Here is a 14628-nt window from a genome sequence, read left to right on the forward strand (position 1 = left end):
CCCTGGGACTCTCAGCCAGCCAGTAACACAGAAGGTTTATTAGCCGACAGGAACCCGGTCCCCAGTAGGACTTGTAGATACAGAGAACAGGACCCCTCAGTCAGGTCCATCTTGGGGGGCAGGGAGCCCAGACCTCGGTTCTGGCCTCCCTCCATTTCCCCAGCCAGCTCCCAGCTGAAACCCCCTCCAGCCTGCAGCCACCCCCTGGCTCTTCCCCCAGCCTTTGTCCAGTTTCCCGGGCAGAAGGGGTCACCTGGCCCCAGCCCCTTCCTGGCTCAGGTTACGTGCTCATGTATCATCCCTCAAGTGAAGTCACCCCCTGATATCCCAGCACCATCCAGCACCAGTGCAGACAGTCCCAGCAAAACTCCCCTGCAAAATCCCCAGGTCAATCCTCCCCGCTCCCTGCTCCGTCACAGCTCTCCCCCCTCCGAGACTGAACTGAGCGGGGTCACTCTGCCCAGTGACCCGGGGAAGTTCGGGGCCCCCTCTCCGGGACAGCGCGTCCGCTATCAGGTTGGCGCTTCCCTTCACGTGGACCACGTCCATGTCATAGTCCTGCAGGAGCAGGCTCCACCTCAGGAGCTTGGCGTTGGCTCCTTTCATCTGGTGCAGCCAGGTCAGGGGAGAGTGGTCGGTGTACACGGTGAAGTGGCGCCCAAAGAGATATGGCTCCAGTTTCTTCAGGGCCCACCCCATGGCCAGGCATTCCTTCTCGATGGCCGCATAGTTCTGCTCCCGGGGTAGCAACTTCTTGCTCAGGTACACGATGGGGTGTCTCTCCCCCTTTTCATCCTCCTGCATCAACACCGCCCCCAGGCCCATGTCTGAGGCGTCGGTGAACACCATAAAGGGCTTGTCAAAATCTGGGTTTGCCAGAACTGGGCCTTTGAGCAGAGCCTCCTTCAGCGCCTGGAGAGCCTCCTGGCACTGCTCGGTCCAGACCACCTTGTCTAGCTTCCCCTTCTTGCACAGCTCAGTGATGGGGGTGGCTATGGTGCTAAAGTGGGGCACGAACCTCCGATAGTACCCCGCCATCCCAATAAAGGCCTGGACCTGCTTTTTGGTCTGGGGAGCGGGCCAGTCTCTGATCGCCTCCACCTTGGCTGGTTCCGGCTTTAGGCAGCCGCTCCCCACCCGATGGCCCAGGTAAGATACTTCAGCCATCCCCACCTTGCACTTCTCCGCCTTTACGGTTAACCCCGCCTCCCAACACTCGTCTAACCTGGAACACGTGGTCCTCCCAGGTCTGGCTGAAGACGCAGATGTCGTCAATATATGCCACAGCAAAACTCTCCATCCCCCTCAGTAGCTGATCCACCAGGCGCTGGAAGGTGGCCGGCGCTCCCTTGAGGCTTTGGGGTCCAGTAAGGGGATGAGGAACTGGAGCCCGTTTGCAGGATCAACCCTGTGCAGCCCGCAGGCCGTCTCAGACGCCATCAGGAATTCATCCATGTCCTCCCCTTCTTTAAACTGGGGCAGGAGGCACTTATCAAAGTAGTCCTGGGTCCCCCGTCACTCACCGCAGCCGGGGGCTCGCTGCGCCTCAGCTTGGCCGACTCCAGCTCGTGCTGGCGCTGCTTTTCCCGTTCTGGGCGCCCCTCCAGCTCGTGCTGCCTCTGCCTCTCTCGTTCTTCCCGCTCCTCCTTTAGTTCCTGCTGCCTCAGCTCAAGCTCTTTTAGCTTTAGCTGCTTCTCCCATTCCAGCCGCCTCAGCTCCAGCGATGGGGAGCTCCGCCGGGAGGATCCCCTGCTGGCCTGCGGGGTCAGGGTGCCCTCGGGATTCGCCAGCTCCTTCCAGCCCCTCCCCAGCCATAGGCTGGAGGGGTCTCAGGATGCACGCACAGGCCCGTCTGCTCTCAGCTCCCCAGGGTTTCCAGGAGGAATCCCTAGTGCGCCTGCCCTTCTCCAGGTCTCCACCTCTCTCCCAGGGTCGAGCCGCAGAGTCCTCCGCCCCTGAGACTGTTCGCCACAGTCCCCAGCGGGACCCCGTTACTGCAACAGTCCTTCTCACTGGTCACACACTCCCAGGGGTTAAGCGTAGCTCCTCCGCCCCCCGAAACCGCTCCTCTCTGAGCCTCCAGCAGGCCTGGTCCTTGTTAACCCCCCTTCGTTTTACTGCCCCCCAGTCACCTACTGCAGGAAGCGCCAGCCACGGGTGCAGTAGATCCCACCCCTGCCACCAGTTGTCACGGAGTGTGGGGGAGTCAGGGTCCTGCACCCCCAATTCCTGTGATTCACCAGGACTCATAGGCACCAACTTCTCCTGGCGCTGGTGAGTGCTTGCGACCCCCGGCCCTGCCCTGACTCCACCCCTGCCCCACGGCCTCCTACCCCTGTCCCGCCCCCATTCCAACCCGTTCCCCAAAGTCTCTGCCCAACTCTGCCCCCTCCCTGCCCCTATTGGACCCCTTCCTCAAATCCCTGCTCCCAACCCCCTGCTCCAACCCACCAGCCCCCACTCCCCTCCCAGAGCCAGGGGGAGAACCCAGGAGTCCTGGCTCCCAGCCCCCCTGCTCCAACCCACCAGCCCCCACTGCCCTCCCAGAGCCGGGGAGAGAACCCAGGAGTCCTGGCTCCCAGCCCCCCCTGCTCCAACCCACCAGCCCCCACTCCCCTCCCAGAGCCAGGGAGAGAACCCAGGAGTCCTGGCTCTCAGCTCCCCTGCTCCAACCTACCAGCCCCCACTCCCCTCCCAGAGCCGGGGAGAGAACCCAGGAGTCCTGGCTCTCAGCTCCCCTGCTCCAACCTACCAGCCCCCGCTCCCCTCCCAGAGCCGGGGAGAGAACCCAGGAGTCCTAATCCTTGGTCCCCCCTCTTCCCCCCCCGCACTGTCTCATTGGCACAGGGCAGGGGGCGGATTTCACACAGGAAGGACCAAGGTGTCACCAGCCTCCTCAAATGAGCATGGGGGGGGGGGGGGGAGCAGAGCCTGTGGGGTCGGAGTCGCCTCCGCTGGGGCCATGAGCCAGGAGCTGCTGCTGCTGCTGTCCCTGGTGGGGGGTGAGCCCTGGGGCGTGACACGGGGGGGCACAGAACTGGGGGGCAGCCCCTTGTCACTGGCGAGACCCGAAGAGCAGGGGGTGATGGGGGGACAGGGAGGGGCTGCTCTGGGGAGAGGGTGGGAAATGGGGTGGACGCAGGGGATTGGGGAGGGGGCATGGGGGGGCTGGTTGGGGCAGGGGACATGGGGAGGGGCTCGATGTGGGAGGGGAACGGGCGGGGGGCCTGGGGCCGGGCTGGCTTGTGCCGTGTGGGTGCTGGGGGGCTGGAAGGGGGCTGAGGAAGGCTGGGGGGTGTTTGTGCCCTACTGGCTGCGGGTGGGACCCCGGGGCTGGCCGCAGTGACGGGATTGTGTCTCTGGGGGTCTTTGCAGTGGCTGCCCAGTATCCCTGGTACATGGTAACCCAGCCCAAGTCCCTGTCGGCGCCGGCCGGGGGCTCCGTCACCCTGCCCTGCGCCTTCACCTACCCCCGCGAGATCGAGCCGCTGCAGGACCTCCGGGTTTACTGGAGATGGGGGGGATTCTATGGCGAGTTGATCTACAATCACACCGAGGGGCTCACCCACCCGGATTACAGGGGCCGCATCGTCCTGGTCGGGGACCCGCGGGGGAACCGAACGGCCTCGATCCGCATCGACCGGCTGCGGGAGTCGGACGCCAGCAAGTACGTCTGCAACATCAGGGTGCAGAAGAACGATGGCCAATGGGAGCAATGGCGCGGTCACCCTGGGATCCAACTCACAGTGACAGGTGAGTGGGGATGAACCATGGGGTCACCGGGATGCCACGGGGAAAGAGAGATGCTACCGGGCACAGATCCCCCACATTTAGGAGCAAGGGGGGGTTCCCATATCTAGGGGGGAGTGGGGGACGCAGGGTCTCCCATACTTTGGGGGCTGTAAAGGGAAGCAGGGACCCCCGATATCCGGAGGGCTGGGGGGAAGGGGTGACTGCACCCTTCGAGCAGGGGAGCGGGTGGGTTTGGGGGGACAGAGTTTGCCAGGGGACCCCGGACTCACCTGCTGCCCCCTGCTCCCTCCCCACGTTGGGAAGCTCCCAGCCCCACAGGCAGCACACGGCACCCGGAAATGGTCACAACTGGCATGGGGAGAACCTACTCCCAACGCATCGACGCCGTAATCCTCGTCCTCATCGGCCTCGTCCTGCTGCTTTCCAAGGCCGGCGTCTTCATCGTGGTCTTTGCCCTGGGCCGGCGGCTGGGCTGGGGTCACGGCTCAGAGAGCGTCACCGGGCAGGTGCCCAGGAGCGACGCACCATCAGCATCAGGATTTGAACTCACCTCCCTGGTGCAGAGCCCTTCGCCAGGCATCGCCGGGGAATGACACCATCGAGCAGCAGTAGAACGGCTGTTATCCTCCAGCAAAACACCCACTAGCCGGAGCAGAGAGGGATGGATAGTGTGCATGGAGCGGAGGGGGGAGTGTGGAGATAGAGCGATAGAGGGGGTGTGACGTTGCACTCTATATGATTGTATGAAAATATGCTAATGAACATGAATATAATGTAACTGGAACATGCTTCATGCACAAGGTCTCGTGTAAGGGATCAGTACAGAGCTTGTAATCTGCTGAGTGTGGCCAGCCTGTTTGTATGAATGTACCGCTCGTGTGTCTGACCCTAGAAAGATGAACGAGAACTCTGAGGGCCGATTGTAACTACGCAAAGTGGGGGCCATTAATGGGGGTTTGGAAGCTTGATGGCTCCCATTGGCTGCAAATGACTCTCTTTACTTACAGACCTTCCGGGGTACGTGTGAGTCAGGCCGGGAAGGATGGAGGCTTGGGGGTCCCACAGGACATGTGCCCACGTCCCCTGGAACTGGAACCCATCTCACACCTGGGGCTTTGCCATTTAGCAGGGGCGGGGACCCAGAGAGACAGGAGATTCCCGCCTTGTGCCACAGCTCTAAGAGGGGTGGAGCAGGACACAGGGGGCTAGTCATGAGCAATCCCCCAGCTCCCACCTGAGCTGGAACAGGGGCTGCGCCGGGGAAAGGGTCGGGCCCAGACTAGGAAGGAGTCTGGTCTGTGACAGAAGCTCATTGGAACGACCCTGAGGGTGAGATTTTCCCTGTCTTCAGTTTCCTCCCGTGCTAGGCTCAGACTTGCGTGATTTGGTTTTATTTTGCTGGGGCCACTTAGGGGTCTGGGGCAAAATCAGTCCTTGGTCCTGCTGGTGAAGGAGGGGGCTGGGCTCGATGAGCCTTCGGGGTCCCTCCCAGCCCTACGAGATAGGGATCTCTCCATATATAATTTATTAAACGAAGCACCCTCCCCCTGGCTGAGAGAGCGAATCCAGCAGGCTGTTTATCTGTAGGACCTACAGGAAGGAGGGGAGTGGGGCCTCGCTGAGACGGGTTCCCCCCGAGCAGCAGGGCCCAGGGGAAGGGGTGGGCAGGCAGAGACACAGAGCGACGGACCCCCCAGTCAGGGATGGAGCTGCCAGGACCCGCGGTGCTGGTGACGCGCCCGCGGGGTGAAATAGGCCACCAGCACAGGATGCCACACAACATCCGCTCCCCCCCCCCGCCCTCCCTTTATCAGCACCATCCTCGTGTCCCAGGGCCAGGCAGGAAACCACCGCTGCTGAGGCCCTGCTCTGAAACGGACCCAGGTGTTCGGGGGGTGGGGGGGCAGCTGTCACCATCCCCACGACCCTGCCAGGACCTGGGCAAGATCACCCCCTGCGGGCCAGGGCCCGAGATGCCCCATAGTGCCCCGGGCGTCACAGAGGGATGGGGAATCGGTATCACAGAGTGTCACACGAGAGCATGAAAGTGCGACCCTGGCGTAGCACCGGGAGGGGACAGCTCAGGGCCTGGCACCGGGAGGGGACGGCTCTGGGGGCGGCACCGGGAGGGGACGGCTCTGGGGGTGGCACCGGGAGGGGACGGCTCCGGGCCTGGCACCGGGAGGGGACGGCTCCGGGGGGCAGCACCGGGAGGGGACGGCTCCGGGAGCGGCTCCGGGAGGGGATGGCTCCGGGCCCGGCACTGGGAGGGGACGGCTCCGGGGGCGGCACCAGGAGAGGACAGTTCTGGGCCCGGCACCGGGAGGGGCCGGCTCCGGGGTCTGCACCGAGAGGGGCCGGCTCTCACGGTCTCTAGGAGGAACCCATGTCCATGTTGTGATCCGGAAGCTGGAGACGCCACCTCAGGAGTTTGGCATTGGCCCCTTTCACCGGGTGCAGCCCCGTCAGGGGCGAATGGTCGGGGTCCACCACGGGAGAGGCCCAGGGGCTGGCGGGCGGCTGGATCACCCCTGAGACCAGCATCTCCCCGACCTCTCTCTCCAGGTCCTGGGCTGTTTTCCCCGTGACCCAGAACAGGGAGCATCTTACGCGGGCTCCTGTCTCCACCCGGTGGGCAGCCGGGTTCATGAGCCCAGGCCGGGGGGAGAACAGCTGCCGGGATGAACCCAGCACCTCTCGGCTCTCTGCCTGCTGGGCCGGGGTTAGCGGGTCCGGTCGGAGAGGGGAACTGATCCCAGCCAAGGGCCGGCCCCGGTCTGAGGGAACAGATCCACCCGGGGATCCTCTCCCTGCGCCTGCCACTGGCCACCCACGGCCAGCACCACCTTCTCCCTGTCCCAGTTCGGCTTCCTCACGTCGACATGGTGCGTCCGGCGGCTGTGAGCCCGGCTGGACACTTCCACCCCACAGTTCACCTCCTTTACCTGTCTGATGGCCTTGAAGGGGCCGTCCCGGGCGGCTTGTTCCTCCTCCGGTCCTTTCCCTCTGCGGTGGGCCGACACCCCGGCAGGCACAGCCCCCGGTGTCAGGGCACAGGGCCCTTCGCAGGAGCTGGCTACGGGTGCCGACGAGGGCGCTCCGGGGCCACCCGGCCAATCTGCCAGGTCACCCCCCAGCAGCACCTCGGTTGACCTCCGACACCCCCTCATGCTCCTCCTCCTTCTCTGTGTCGCGCTTCCCGGGCCGAAGGTGTCACCTGGTCGCACCCCCCTCCTGGGTCTCAGGTTACGCAGGTGCAAACACCCTCACCTGCCCCAGGGCCTCAGCAAAATCACACCCCCAATTCCCACCCCCGAAGTATTGGGGCAGCACACAGGGAAACTGAGGCACACACAGGATTAGTATAGGACAGTAAGACTCACGTGCAACATAACTAGATGAATAAAACCCGACTTCGTCCCAACTGGGTTTGCCATTGTCTCCAGAGACCCAAGACAGCCAGGCACCGGTCCCCCCCTGTGTCATGCCCAACCTGAGAGCGAGCCGCCTTTTTCCACCACGCTGCATGTAGGGGGAAACTGAGGCAGGCACAGTCTTCATAGTAAATGTTACAGAAAATTCTCATTCCATCACAAGGGCTCCGCGGAGGGTGGCACCGGGAGGGGTCAGTTCCAGCCGTGAGGTCCCGTGTGTGGCATGAGGGGTGGACAGCATCCTGTCTTCGCAGAGGTGGGGACGGATGTGACATCCCCTCTGGCGTTATCCGGACCGGTGATCTGCTAGGTCACCCCAATCCTTGACTCCGGGAGCCAGCCTGACCCTGCTCTGCTGGGAGAGCCCCTCTCCTGGGCTGGTCACGCACAGCCTCTGGCGTGTAAACTGCTCCTTGGATCGTGCAGCCGAATGACGCTGGCCAGTATCTCCGGTCCCAGACACGACCCTGGGAACCTGCGTCTGGCAGTGCCCAGTTTTGCCCGCGGGATGCTGCAAGCTTATATGAGTTCATCCATTTAACAAAGAAACTGCTCTGTCCCAGGTTTGTTCTCCCAAGGGGAGTCTCTGACACGCCGCAAACCAAGCGCACAGCTTCGGGTAGGATAAACAGACAGATTTATTAACGCTAAAGATCGATTTGAAGTGATGATAAGTCAAAGCACAACCAGCGAAGTCAAAGCAAACACATTCCACGCTGATCGTAACACTTTCACTGCCCTGACAACCTTACAAACAACCAGGAGTCCGCTGGCACCTTAAACACTAACAGGTTTATCTTGGCAGAAGCTTTTGTGGGTAAAAAACCCACTTCTTGAGATGCATCCGATCTAATTCTTCAGAAGCAGCCCACATCTGAAGAAGTGGGTTTTTTTACCCACGGAAGTTTATGCCCAAATCAATCTTTAAAGGTGCCAGCAGACTCCTCGTTGTTTTTGTGGCCACAGACTAACACGGCCACCCCCCCGATACCGACAAACGTAGATGTTTCTCACCACAGGCCGGCTGGTTGCTCTTCAGCCAGGCTCTCCCCCTCGATCAGCGCTTCAGTCGCGTGGTGCTGGTGTCTGTAGCTGGAGGTGGAAGAGAGAGCGAGAGCCTGGCAAACGTCTCTCCCGTTTCTCGTGTCCTTTCTCCCCCGTTCAGAGCCAGGGGAGCATTACCGGGTCTCTCCAGGCAAGGTTGAGCAATTCCCCTGGTGGGGCCTCACGCAGGTGGGTCATTGCATTGTCCCTGCCTTGCTGGACAATGGTTGTTCGACACCCGCCCGGGCGCTGGTTACTTTCCTCGCTGTTGCCTCTGGGGAGCTAATATCTGGCTGGTTCCCCCAACTTCCAGCATGTGTTAGTGGCAACCACACAACACTTCATGTGCGTCAGTGACAGCCATGTCTGGGGAGAGAAATGACTTCCAGACGCTCATAACCCTTCCCCGATACCTTACAAGGCGCGTTATCGGTGAGATCACGCTGACATGAAAATGAGGAATATGGGGGGTTACGGGAGGCTCCCCCCAGGTAGAGAATGTCCCAATGGTCCCTCAAGCTTTGCGGGCGCCGACTCCCGAGGGGCAGGAAGCCAGTGTCATGTCCTGTGCCGGCGGCCCGATGAGACGATGTGGGGTGTTGTTCACCTTGTTCTGTTCCATGTGAGTCTTACTGTCCTGTACCAAGGCTGTGTGTGCCTCAGTTTCCCTGTGCACTGCACCAGTGCCTTGATGGCGGGAGTTGGGTGTGTGACTTTTGCGGAGGGAGCCGGTGAGGCTGCCAGCTGTCTGCAGGTAGGCGAGGGACGGGCCCCTTCCTAAGCTGGGAACCAGGGGAGGGATGCGACCAGGTGACCCGGGAAGCAGGACAAAGACCAGAGGAGGAGCAATGGGCATGTCGGCAGTAGCACGGGCCAGGGCAGTCTGCTGTGGGGGGACTGGAAGGGGGGAGCCCTGGGCACCCTGCCTGGGGTCCCCCCAAATGGACTTGGCGGAAAGTCACTGATGTCCGTGCTGACGAGTTCTGCTCTGTCGTACAGACAAAACGACACAGGATCTTTTCGGGGGGGCAGACAAAGATGCCACATTTATTATGAAAACAATTTGATTTATGACCAATAACTAATATCTTAATCCTTATACACACACGTTATACCTAACACACCCACACCCACCCACCCACCCACCCACACACACACACCCCATCAGCTGTTCTGCGGCTGCTGCATAGTTCCCAGTCCTGGACACAGCTTGAGTTCGAGGCTTGAGTTTGCAGCTTGGGTTCGGAGGTTGTGGCGGTAACTGGCCAGGAAAGCCGGGCACAAGGACGGGCTGGGTCTCTGTTGGGCCTGCACCGATGCCCTTCCATGTTGGCAGCAGAACGTTACCCTCCAAAGTCTCCCTTCTCACCCATCCTTTTTGTAGGCTTCAGTTTGAATCCAGAGTCTCTAGGTCTTGCTGTGTCCCGCTGCCTCTGGGTTTGGTGATCGATCACCCGGCAATTGCAGGCGACTTTCAGCCGGGGACCTGGCTTTGATCTTCCTTCTATTGCACCTTTTCTGTTTAGGGTGGCCTCTGCTTACTTTGTTAGGACTCTTGTCTGCAGCTTCAGCCGGTGGGGTCTGAAGTCTATTTCATCAGGACCGGCTGGGGCTGGAGGTTGATTCCATCATCCATCCATCCCTCAGTCACACGTCTACACTAACTAATAAGAGTACAGCAGGGTTTGCAGAAATGAAGGTGGGAGGAAGCTTTTACAACATGGAGTGAGCGTTTTAAAATGGGGGTTGAATTACACCATGGCAAACAGTGAACAGAAGTTACAATCTAGACAAGTGCAGTGGAGGGCGAACAGTGAACAGAAGTTCTATTGATAACGTGAACAATTAAAAACAATTTCATTGATCAGTTCTACACTGAGCCGTGTTCCTGTCGACTGACAAAGCTTCTGATCTCCCGGCTGGCTGAGAGGCACGTCTCACATGTGGCGTTGGGGTGCAGGGCCCGCTGGCCGCCCCAGGGGACAGGCTGCTCCCCGAGAGGGGAGGATCCCCCAGAGTCCGGGCTGCCTTCGTAGGGAGCAGGTCCAGAGCACAAGGGGGCACGTAGGGCACAGGGGGTGGAGGACATGGGGGGATCCATGGGGCCTGCATAATTGGGTGGGGGCTGCAGGGGACATGGGAACTCAGGGGGGGAGGGACGCTGGAGCTGTGGGGGAGGGGACGGGGGCGGGGTGCCAAGCTGCACTATAATTAGCTACCCTAGTTCCCCTTTTTCCACATACGAGCAGCTCAGCCGGACCCGCAGAGGAACCAGTGTCTCTGAGTCGGGTACCGCCCCCCCGAGGGGGGAGGGGGGTCTGTGGGTCCCTGCTCATCTGGGGCAGGGCTCAGCGATCACCCCGGGGTCCTGGCCACTCCCCGGGAACCAGCCCCCTGCACACGGGACGCCCCAGGATCACTAGCGCTTGTGCACTGGTGTGAAACCAATCCTCACCGGGCAGCAGGCCCCGGAACCAGGCTGTGATGGTGACCTGGCCCCCATCCCCCTCCGCCCCCAGCCTGTTCCCCGACCCCCCCAACCCAGCCAGCCCCAGCCCATGTCCCCAGTTGGCTCCCCAACCAATCCCTCCTCCTCTAACCACCCGACCCCACTCCCCTCCCAGAGCCGGGGAGAGAACCCAGGAGTCCTGGCTCCCAGCCCCCACTGCTCTAACCCTCCAGCCCCCACTCCCCTCCCAGAGCTGGGGAGAGAACCCAGGAGTCCTGGCTCCCAGCCCCCACTGCTCTAACCCACCAGCCCCTACTCCCCTCCCAGAGCCAGGGAGCGAACCCAGGAGTCCGGGCTCCCAGCCCCCACTGCTCTGACCCACCAGCCCCCACTCCCCTCGCAGAGCCAGGGAGAGAACCCAGGAGTCCTGGCCCCTGCTACCCCCTCCTCCCACCCCCCCCCATACAGTGCCTCATTGGCCCAGGTGGGGGGGGGGCGGAATTTCACACAGGAAGGACCAAGCTGTCACCAGCTTCCTCAAATGAGCAGGGGGGGGGCAGAGTCAGTGGGGCCGGAGTTGCCTCCGCTGGGGCCATGAGCCGGGACCTGCTGCTGCTGCTGCTGTCCCTGGTGGGGGGTGAGCCCTGGGGCATGACACGGGGGGGCACAGGAGTGGGGGGCAGCCCCTTGTCACGGGCGGGACCCGACCAGCAGGGGGTGACGGGGGACAGGGAAGGGGGAGGGGCAGGGGAATGGGGCAGGGGCACAGGGAGGGGCTGGCTGGGGGGAGGTGAATGGGGCAGGGGCACAGGGAGGGGCTGGCTGGGGGGAGGTGAATGGGGCAGGGGCACAGGGAGGGGCTGGCTGGGGCGGGATGAATGGGGCAGGGGCACAGGGAGGGGCTGGCTGGGGGGAGGTGAATGGGGCAGGGGCACAGGGAGGGGATGGGGGCAGGTGAAAGGGGCAGGGGCACAGGGAGGGGCTGGGGGGGTGAATGGGGCAGGGGCACAGGGAGGGGCTGGCTGGGGGAAGGTGAATGGGGCAGGGGCACAGGGAGGGGCTGGGGGGAGGTGAATGGGGCAGGGGCACAGGGAGGGGCTGGCTGGGGGAGGTGAATGGGGCAGGGGCACAGGGAGGGGCTGGGGGGGAGGTGAACGGGGCAGGGGCACAGGGAGGGGCTGGGGGGAGGTGAATGGGGCAGGGGCACAGGGAGGGGCTGGGGGGGAGGTGAATGGGGCAGGGGCACAGGGAGGGGCTGGCTGGGGGGAGGTGAATGGGGCGGGGGCACAGGGAGGGGCTGGGGGGAGGTGAATGGGGCAGGGGCACAGGGAGGGGCTGGGGGGAGGTGAATGGGGCAGGGGCACAGGGAGGGGCTGGGGGGAGGTGAATGGGGCAGGGGCACAGGGAGGGGCTGGGGGAGGTGAATGGGGCGGGGGCACAGGGAGGGGCTGGGGGAGGTGAATGGGGATGGGGAGGGGACACGGCAAGGGGCTCGATGGGGGAGGGGAACAGGCGGGGGGCCTGGGGCCGGGCTGGCTTGTGCAGTGTGGGTGCTGGGGGGCTGGAAGGAGGCTGGGGGAGGCCGGGGGGTGTTTGTGCCCCCCTGGCTGCGGGTGGGACCCCAGGGCCGGCCGCGGTGACGGGATGGTGTCTCTGGGGGTCTTTGCAGCGGTTGCCTGGGACGACCGGTACATGACAAGCCTGCCCGAGTTCCTGTCGGCGCCGGCCGGGGGCTCCGTCACCCTGCCCTGCACCTTCTGGTACCCCCCTGGGTTCGAGTCGCCGCAGGACCTCCGGGTTCACTGGGGACGAGGCGGATACCATGGCGAGTTGATCTACAGTCACACCGAGGGGTTCACCCACCCGGATTACGGGGGCCGCATCACCCTGGTCGGGGACCCGCGGGGGAACCGAACGGCCTCGATCCGCATCGACCGGCTGCGGGAGTCGGACGCCAGCATGTACGTCTGCGAAATCAGGGCGCAGAAGAGCAACCGATGGGAGAGCTGGCGCAGTTACCCTGGGACCAACCTCACGGTGACAGGTGAGAGGGGATGAACCGTGGCAGCACCGGGATACCGTGGCGGGGCGGGGGGAGAGAGAACGAGAGAGCTGCTACGGGCACAGAGCCCCACATCCAGGGACTGGGGGGCTTCCCATATCTGGGGGGGCAGTTCAGGGATGCAGGGTCCCCAATTATCCAGGGGGCACTGGGGGGAAGCAGGGGGATAGACAGAGAGAGAGACAGAGGGAGCTGCTACCGGGCACAGATCCCCCACATTTAGGAGCAAGGGGGGGTTCCCATATCTGGGGGGTTGTGGGGGGAAGCAGGGTCTCCCATACCCTGGGGGCCATAAAGGGGAGCAGGGACCGCCGATATCCGGAGGGCTGGGGGGGAAGGGGTCACTGCACCCTTCGAGGGGAGAGCGCGGGTGGGTTTGGGGGGACAGAGTTTGCCAGGGGACCCCGGACTCACCTGCTGCCCCCTGCTCCCTCCCCAGTGCGGGAAGCTCCCAGCACCACAGACAGCACCCGGCACCCGGAAATGGTCACAACTGGCACAGGGGGTGCCGAGAGAACCTACCCCCGACGCATCGACACTGTTCACCTCGTCCTCATTGGCCTCGTCCTGCTGCTCTCCAAGGCCGGCATCTTCATCGTGGTCTTTGCCCTGGGCTGGCGGCTGGGCTGGGTTCACGGCTCAGAGAGCGTCACCGAGCGGGTGCCCAGGAGTGACGCACTGTCGGCATCAGGATTTGAACTCACCTCCCTGGTGCAGAGCCCTTCGCCAGGCATCCCCGGGGAATGACACTGTCCAGCAGCAGTAGAACAGCTGTTATCCTCCAGCAAAACACCCACTAGCCGGAGCAGAGAGGGATGGATAGTGTGCATGGAGTGGAGGGGGGAGTGTGGAGATAGATAGATAGATAGATAGATAGATAGATAGATAGATAGATAGAGGGGGTGGATGGGGATAGATAGATAGATAGATAGATAGAGGGGGTGGGTGGGGATAGATAGATAGATAGAGGGGGTGGAAGGGGGTAGATAGATAGACGGGGTGGATGGGGCTAGATAGATAGATAGATAGAGGGGGGATGGGGATAGATAGATAGATAGATAGATAGATAGATAGATAGATAGATAGATAGATAGATAGATAGATAGATAGAGGGGTTGGATGGGGATAGATAGATAGATAGAAGGGGTGGATGGGGATAGATAGATAGATAGATAGATAGATAGATAGATAGATAGATAGATAGATAGAGGGGGGATGGGGATAGATGGATAGATAGATAGATAGATAGATAGATAGATAGATAGATAGAGGGGGTGGGTGGGGATAGATAGATAGATAGATAGAGGGGGTGGATGGGGATAGATAGAGGTGGGTGACGTTGCACTCGATATGATTGTATGAAAATATGCTAATGAGCGTGAATGTAATGTAACTGGAACATGCTTCATGCACAAGGTCTCGTGTAAGGGATCATTACAGAGCTTGTATTCTGCTGAGTGTGGCCAGCCTGTTTGTATGAATGTGTCACTCGTGTATCTGACGCTAGAAAGATGAACGAGAACTCTGAGGGCCTGTTGTAACTACGCAAAGTGGGGGCCATTAACGGTGGTTTGGAAGCTTGATGGCTCCCATTGACCAGGACAATTGGCTGTAAATGGCTCTGTTTACTCGCAGGGCTTCCTGTGAGTCAGGCCGGGAAGGATGGAGGCTTGGGGGTCCCACAGGACATGTGCCCACGTCCCCTGGAACTGGAACCCATCTCACACCTGGGGCTTTGCCATCTAGCAGGAGGGGGGGACCCAGAGAGACAGGAGATTCCCGCCTTGTGCCACAGCTATTAGGAGGGGGTGGAGCAGGACACAGGGGGCCAGTCATGAGCAATCCCCCAGCTCCCACCTGAGCTGGAACAGGGGCTGCGCCGGGGA

The 14628-nt window shown here is 61.9% G+C and overlaps 2 protein-coding genes across 2 annotated transcripts; both read left to right on the forward strand.

The window, feature by feature from the left end:
* The first annotated feature begins 2962 nt into the window (after positions 1-2962).
* Positions 2963-4465, forward strand: LOC123361570 (paired immunoglobulin-like type 2 receptor beta). Its single transcript, XM_045001554.1, has 3 exons — positions 2963-3002; positions 3376-3753; positions 4057-4465. Exons 1-3 carry the CDS (start codon positions 2963-2965, stop codon positions 4344-4346), a joined length of 708 nt encoding a protein of 235 aa, XP_044857489.1. The 3' UTR covers positions 4347-4465.
* Positions 4466-11259: 6794 nt separating this feature from the next.
* LOC123361568 (paired immunoglobulin-like type 2 receptor beta) lies at positions 11260-13589 on the forward strand. The gene is made up of 3 exons (XM_045001552.1): positions 11260-11317; positions 12350-12724; positions 13182-13589. The coding sequence occupies exons 1-3, from the start codon at positions 11275-11277 to the stop codon at positions 13487-13489; spliced, it is 726 nt and encodes a 241-aa protein (XP_044857487.1). The 5' UTR covers positions 11260-11274; the 3' UTR covers positions 13490-13589.
* The last annotated feature ends 1039 nt before the right edge of the window (positions 13590-14628 follow it).

The sequence above is a fragment of the Mauremys mutica genome, unplaced genomic scaffold (genome assembly GCF_020497125.1).
Source record: "Mauremys mutica isolate MM-2020 ecotype Southern unplaced genomic scaffold, ASM2049712v1 Super-Scaffold_328, whole genome shotgun sequence".
In the NCBI taxonomy this organism is placed as follows: Eukaryota; Metazoa; Chordata; order Testudines; family Geoemydidae; genus Mauremys; species Mauremys mutica.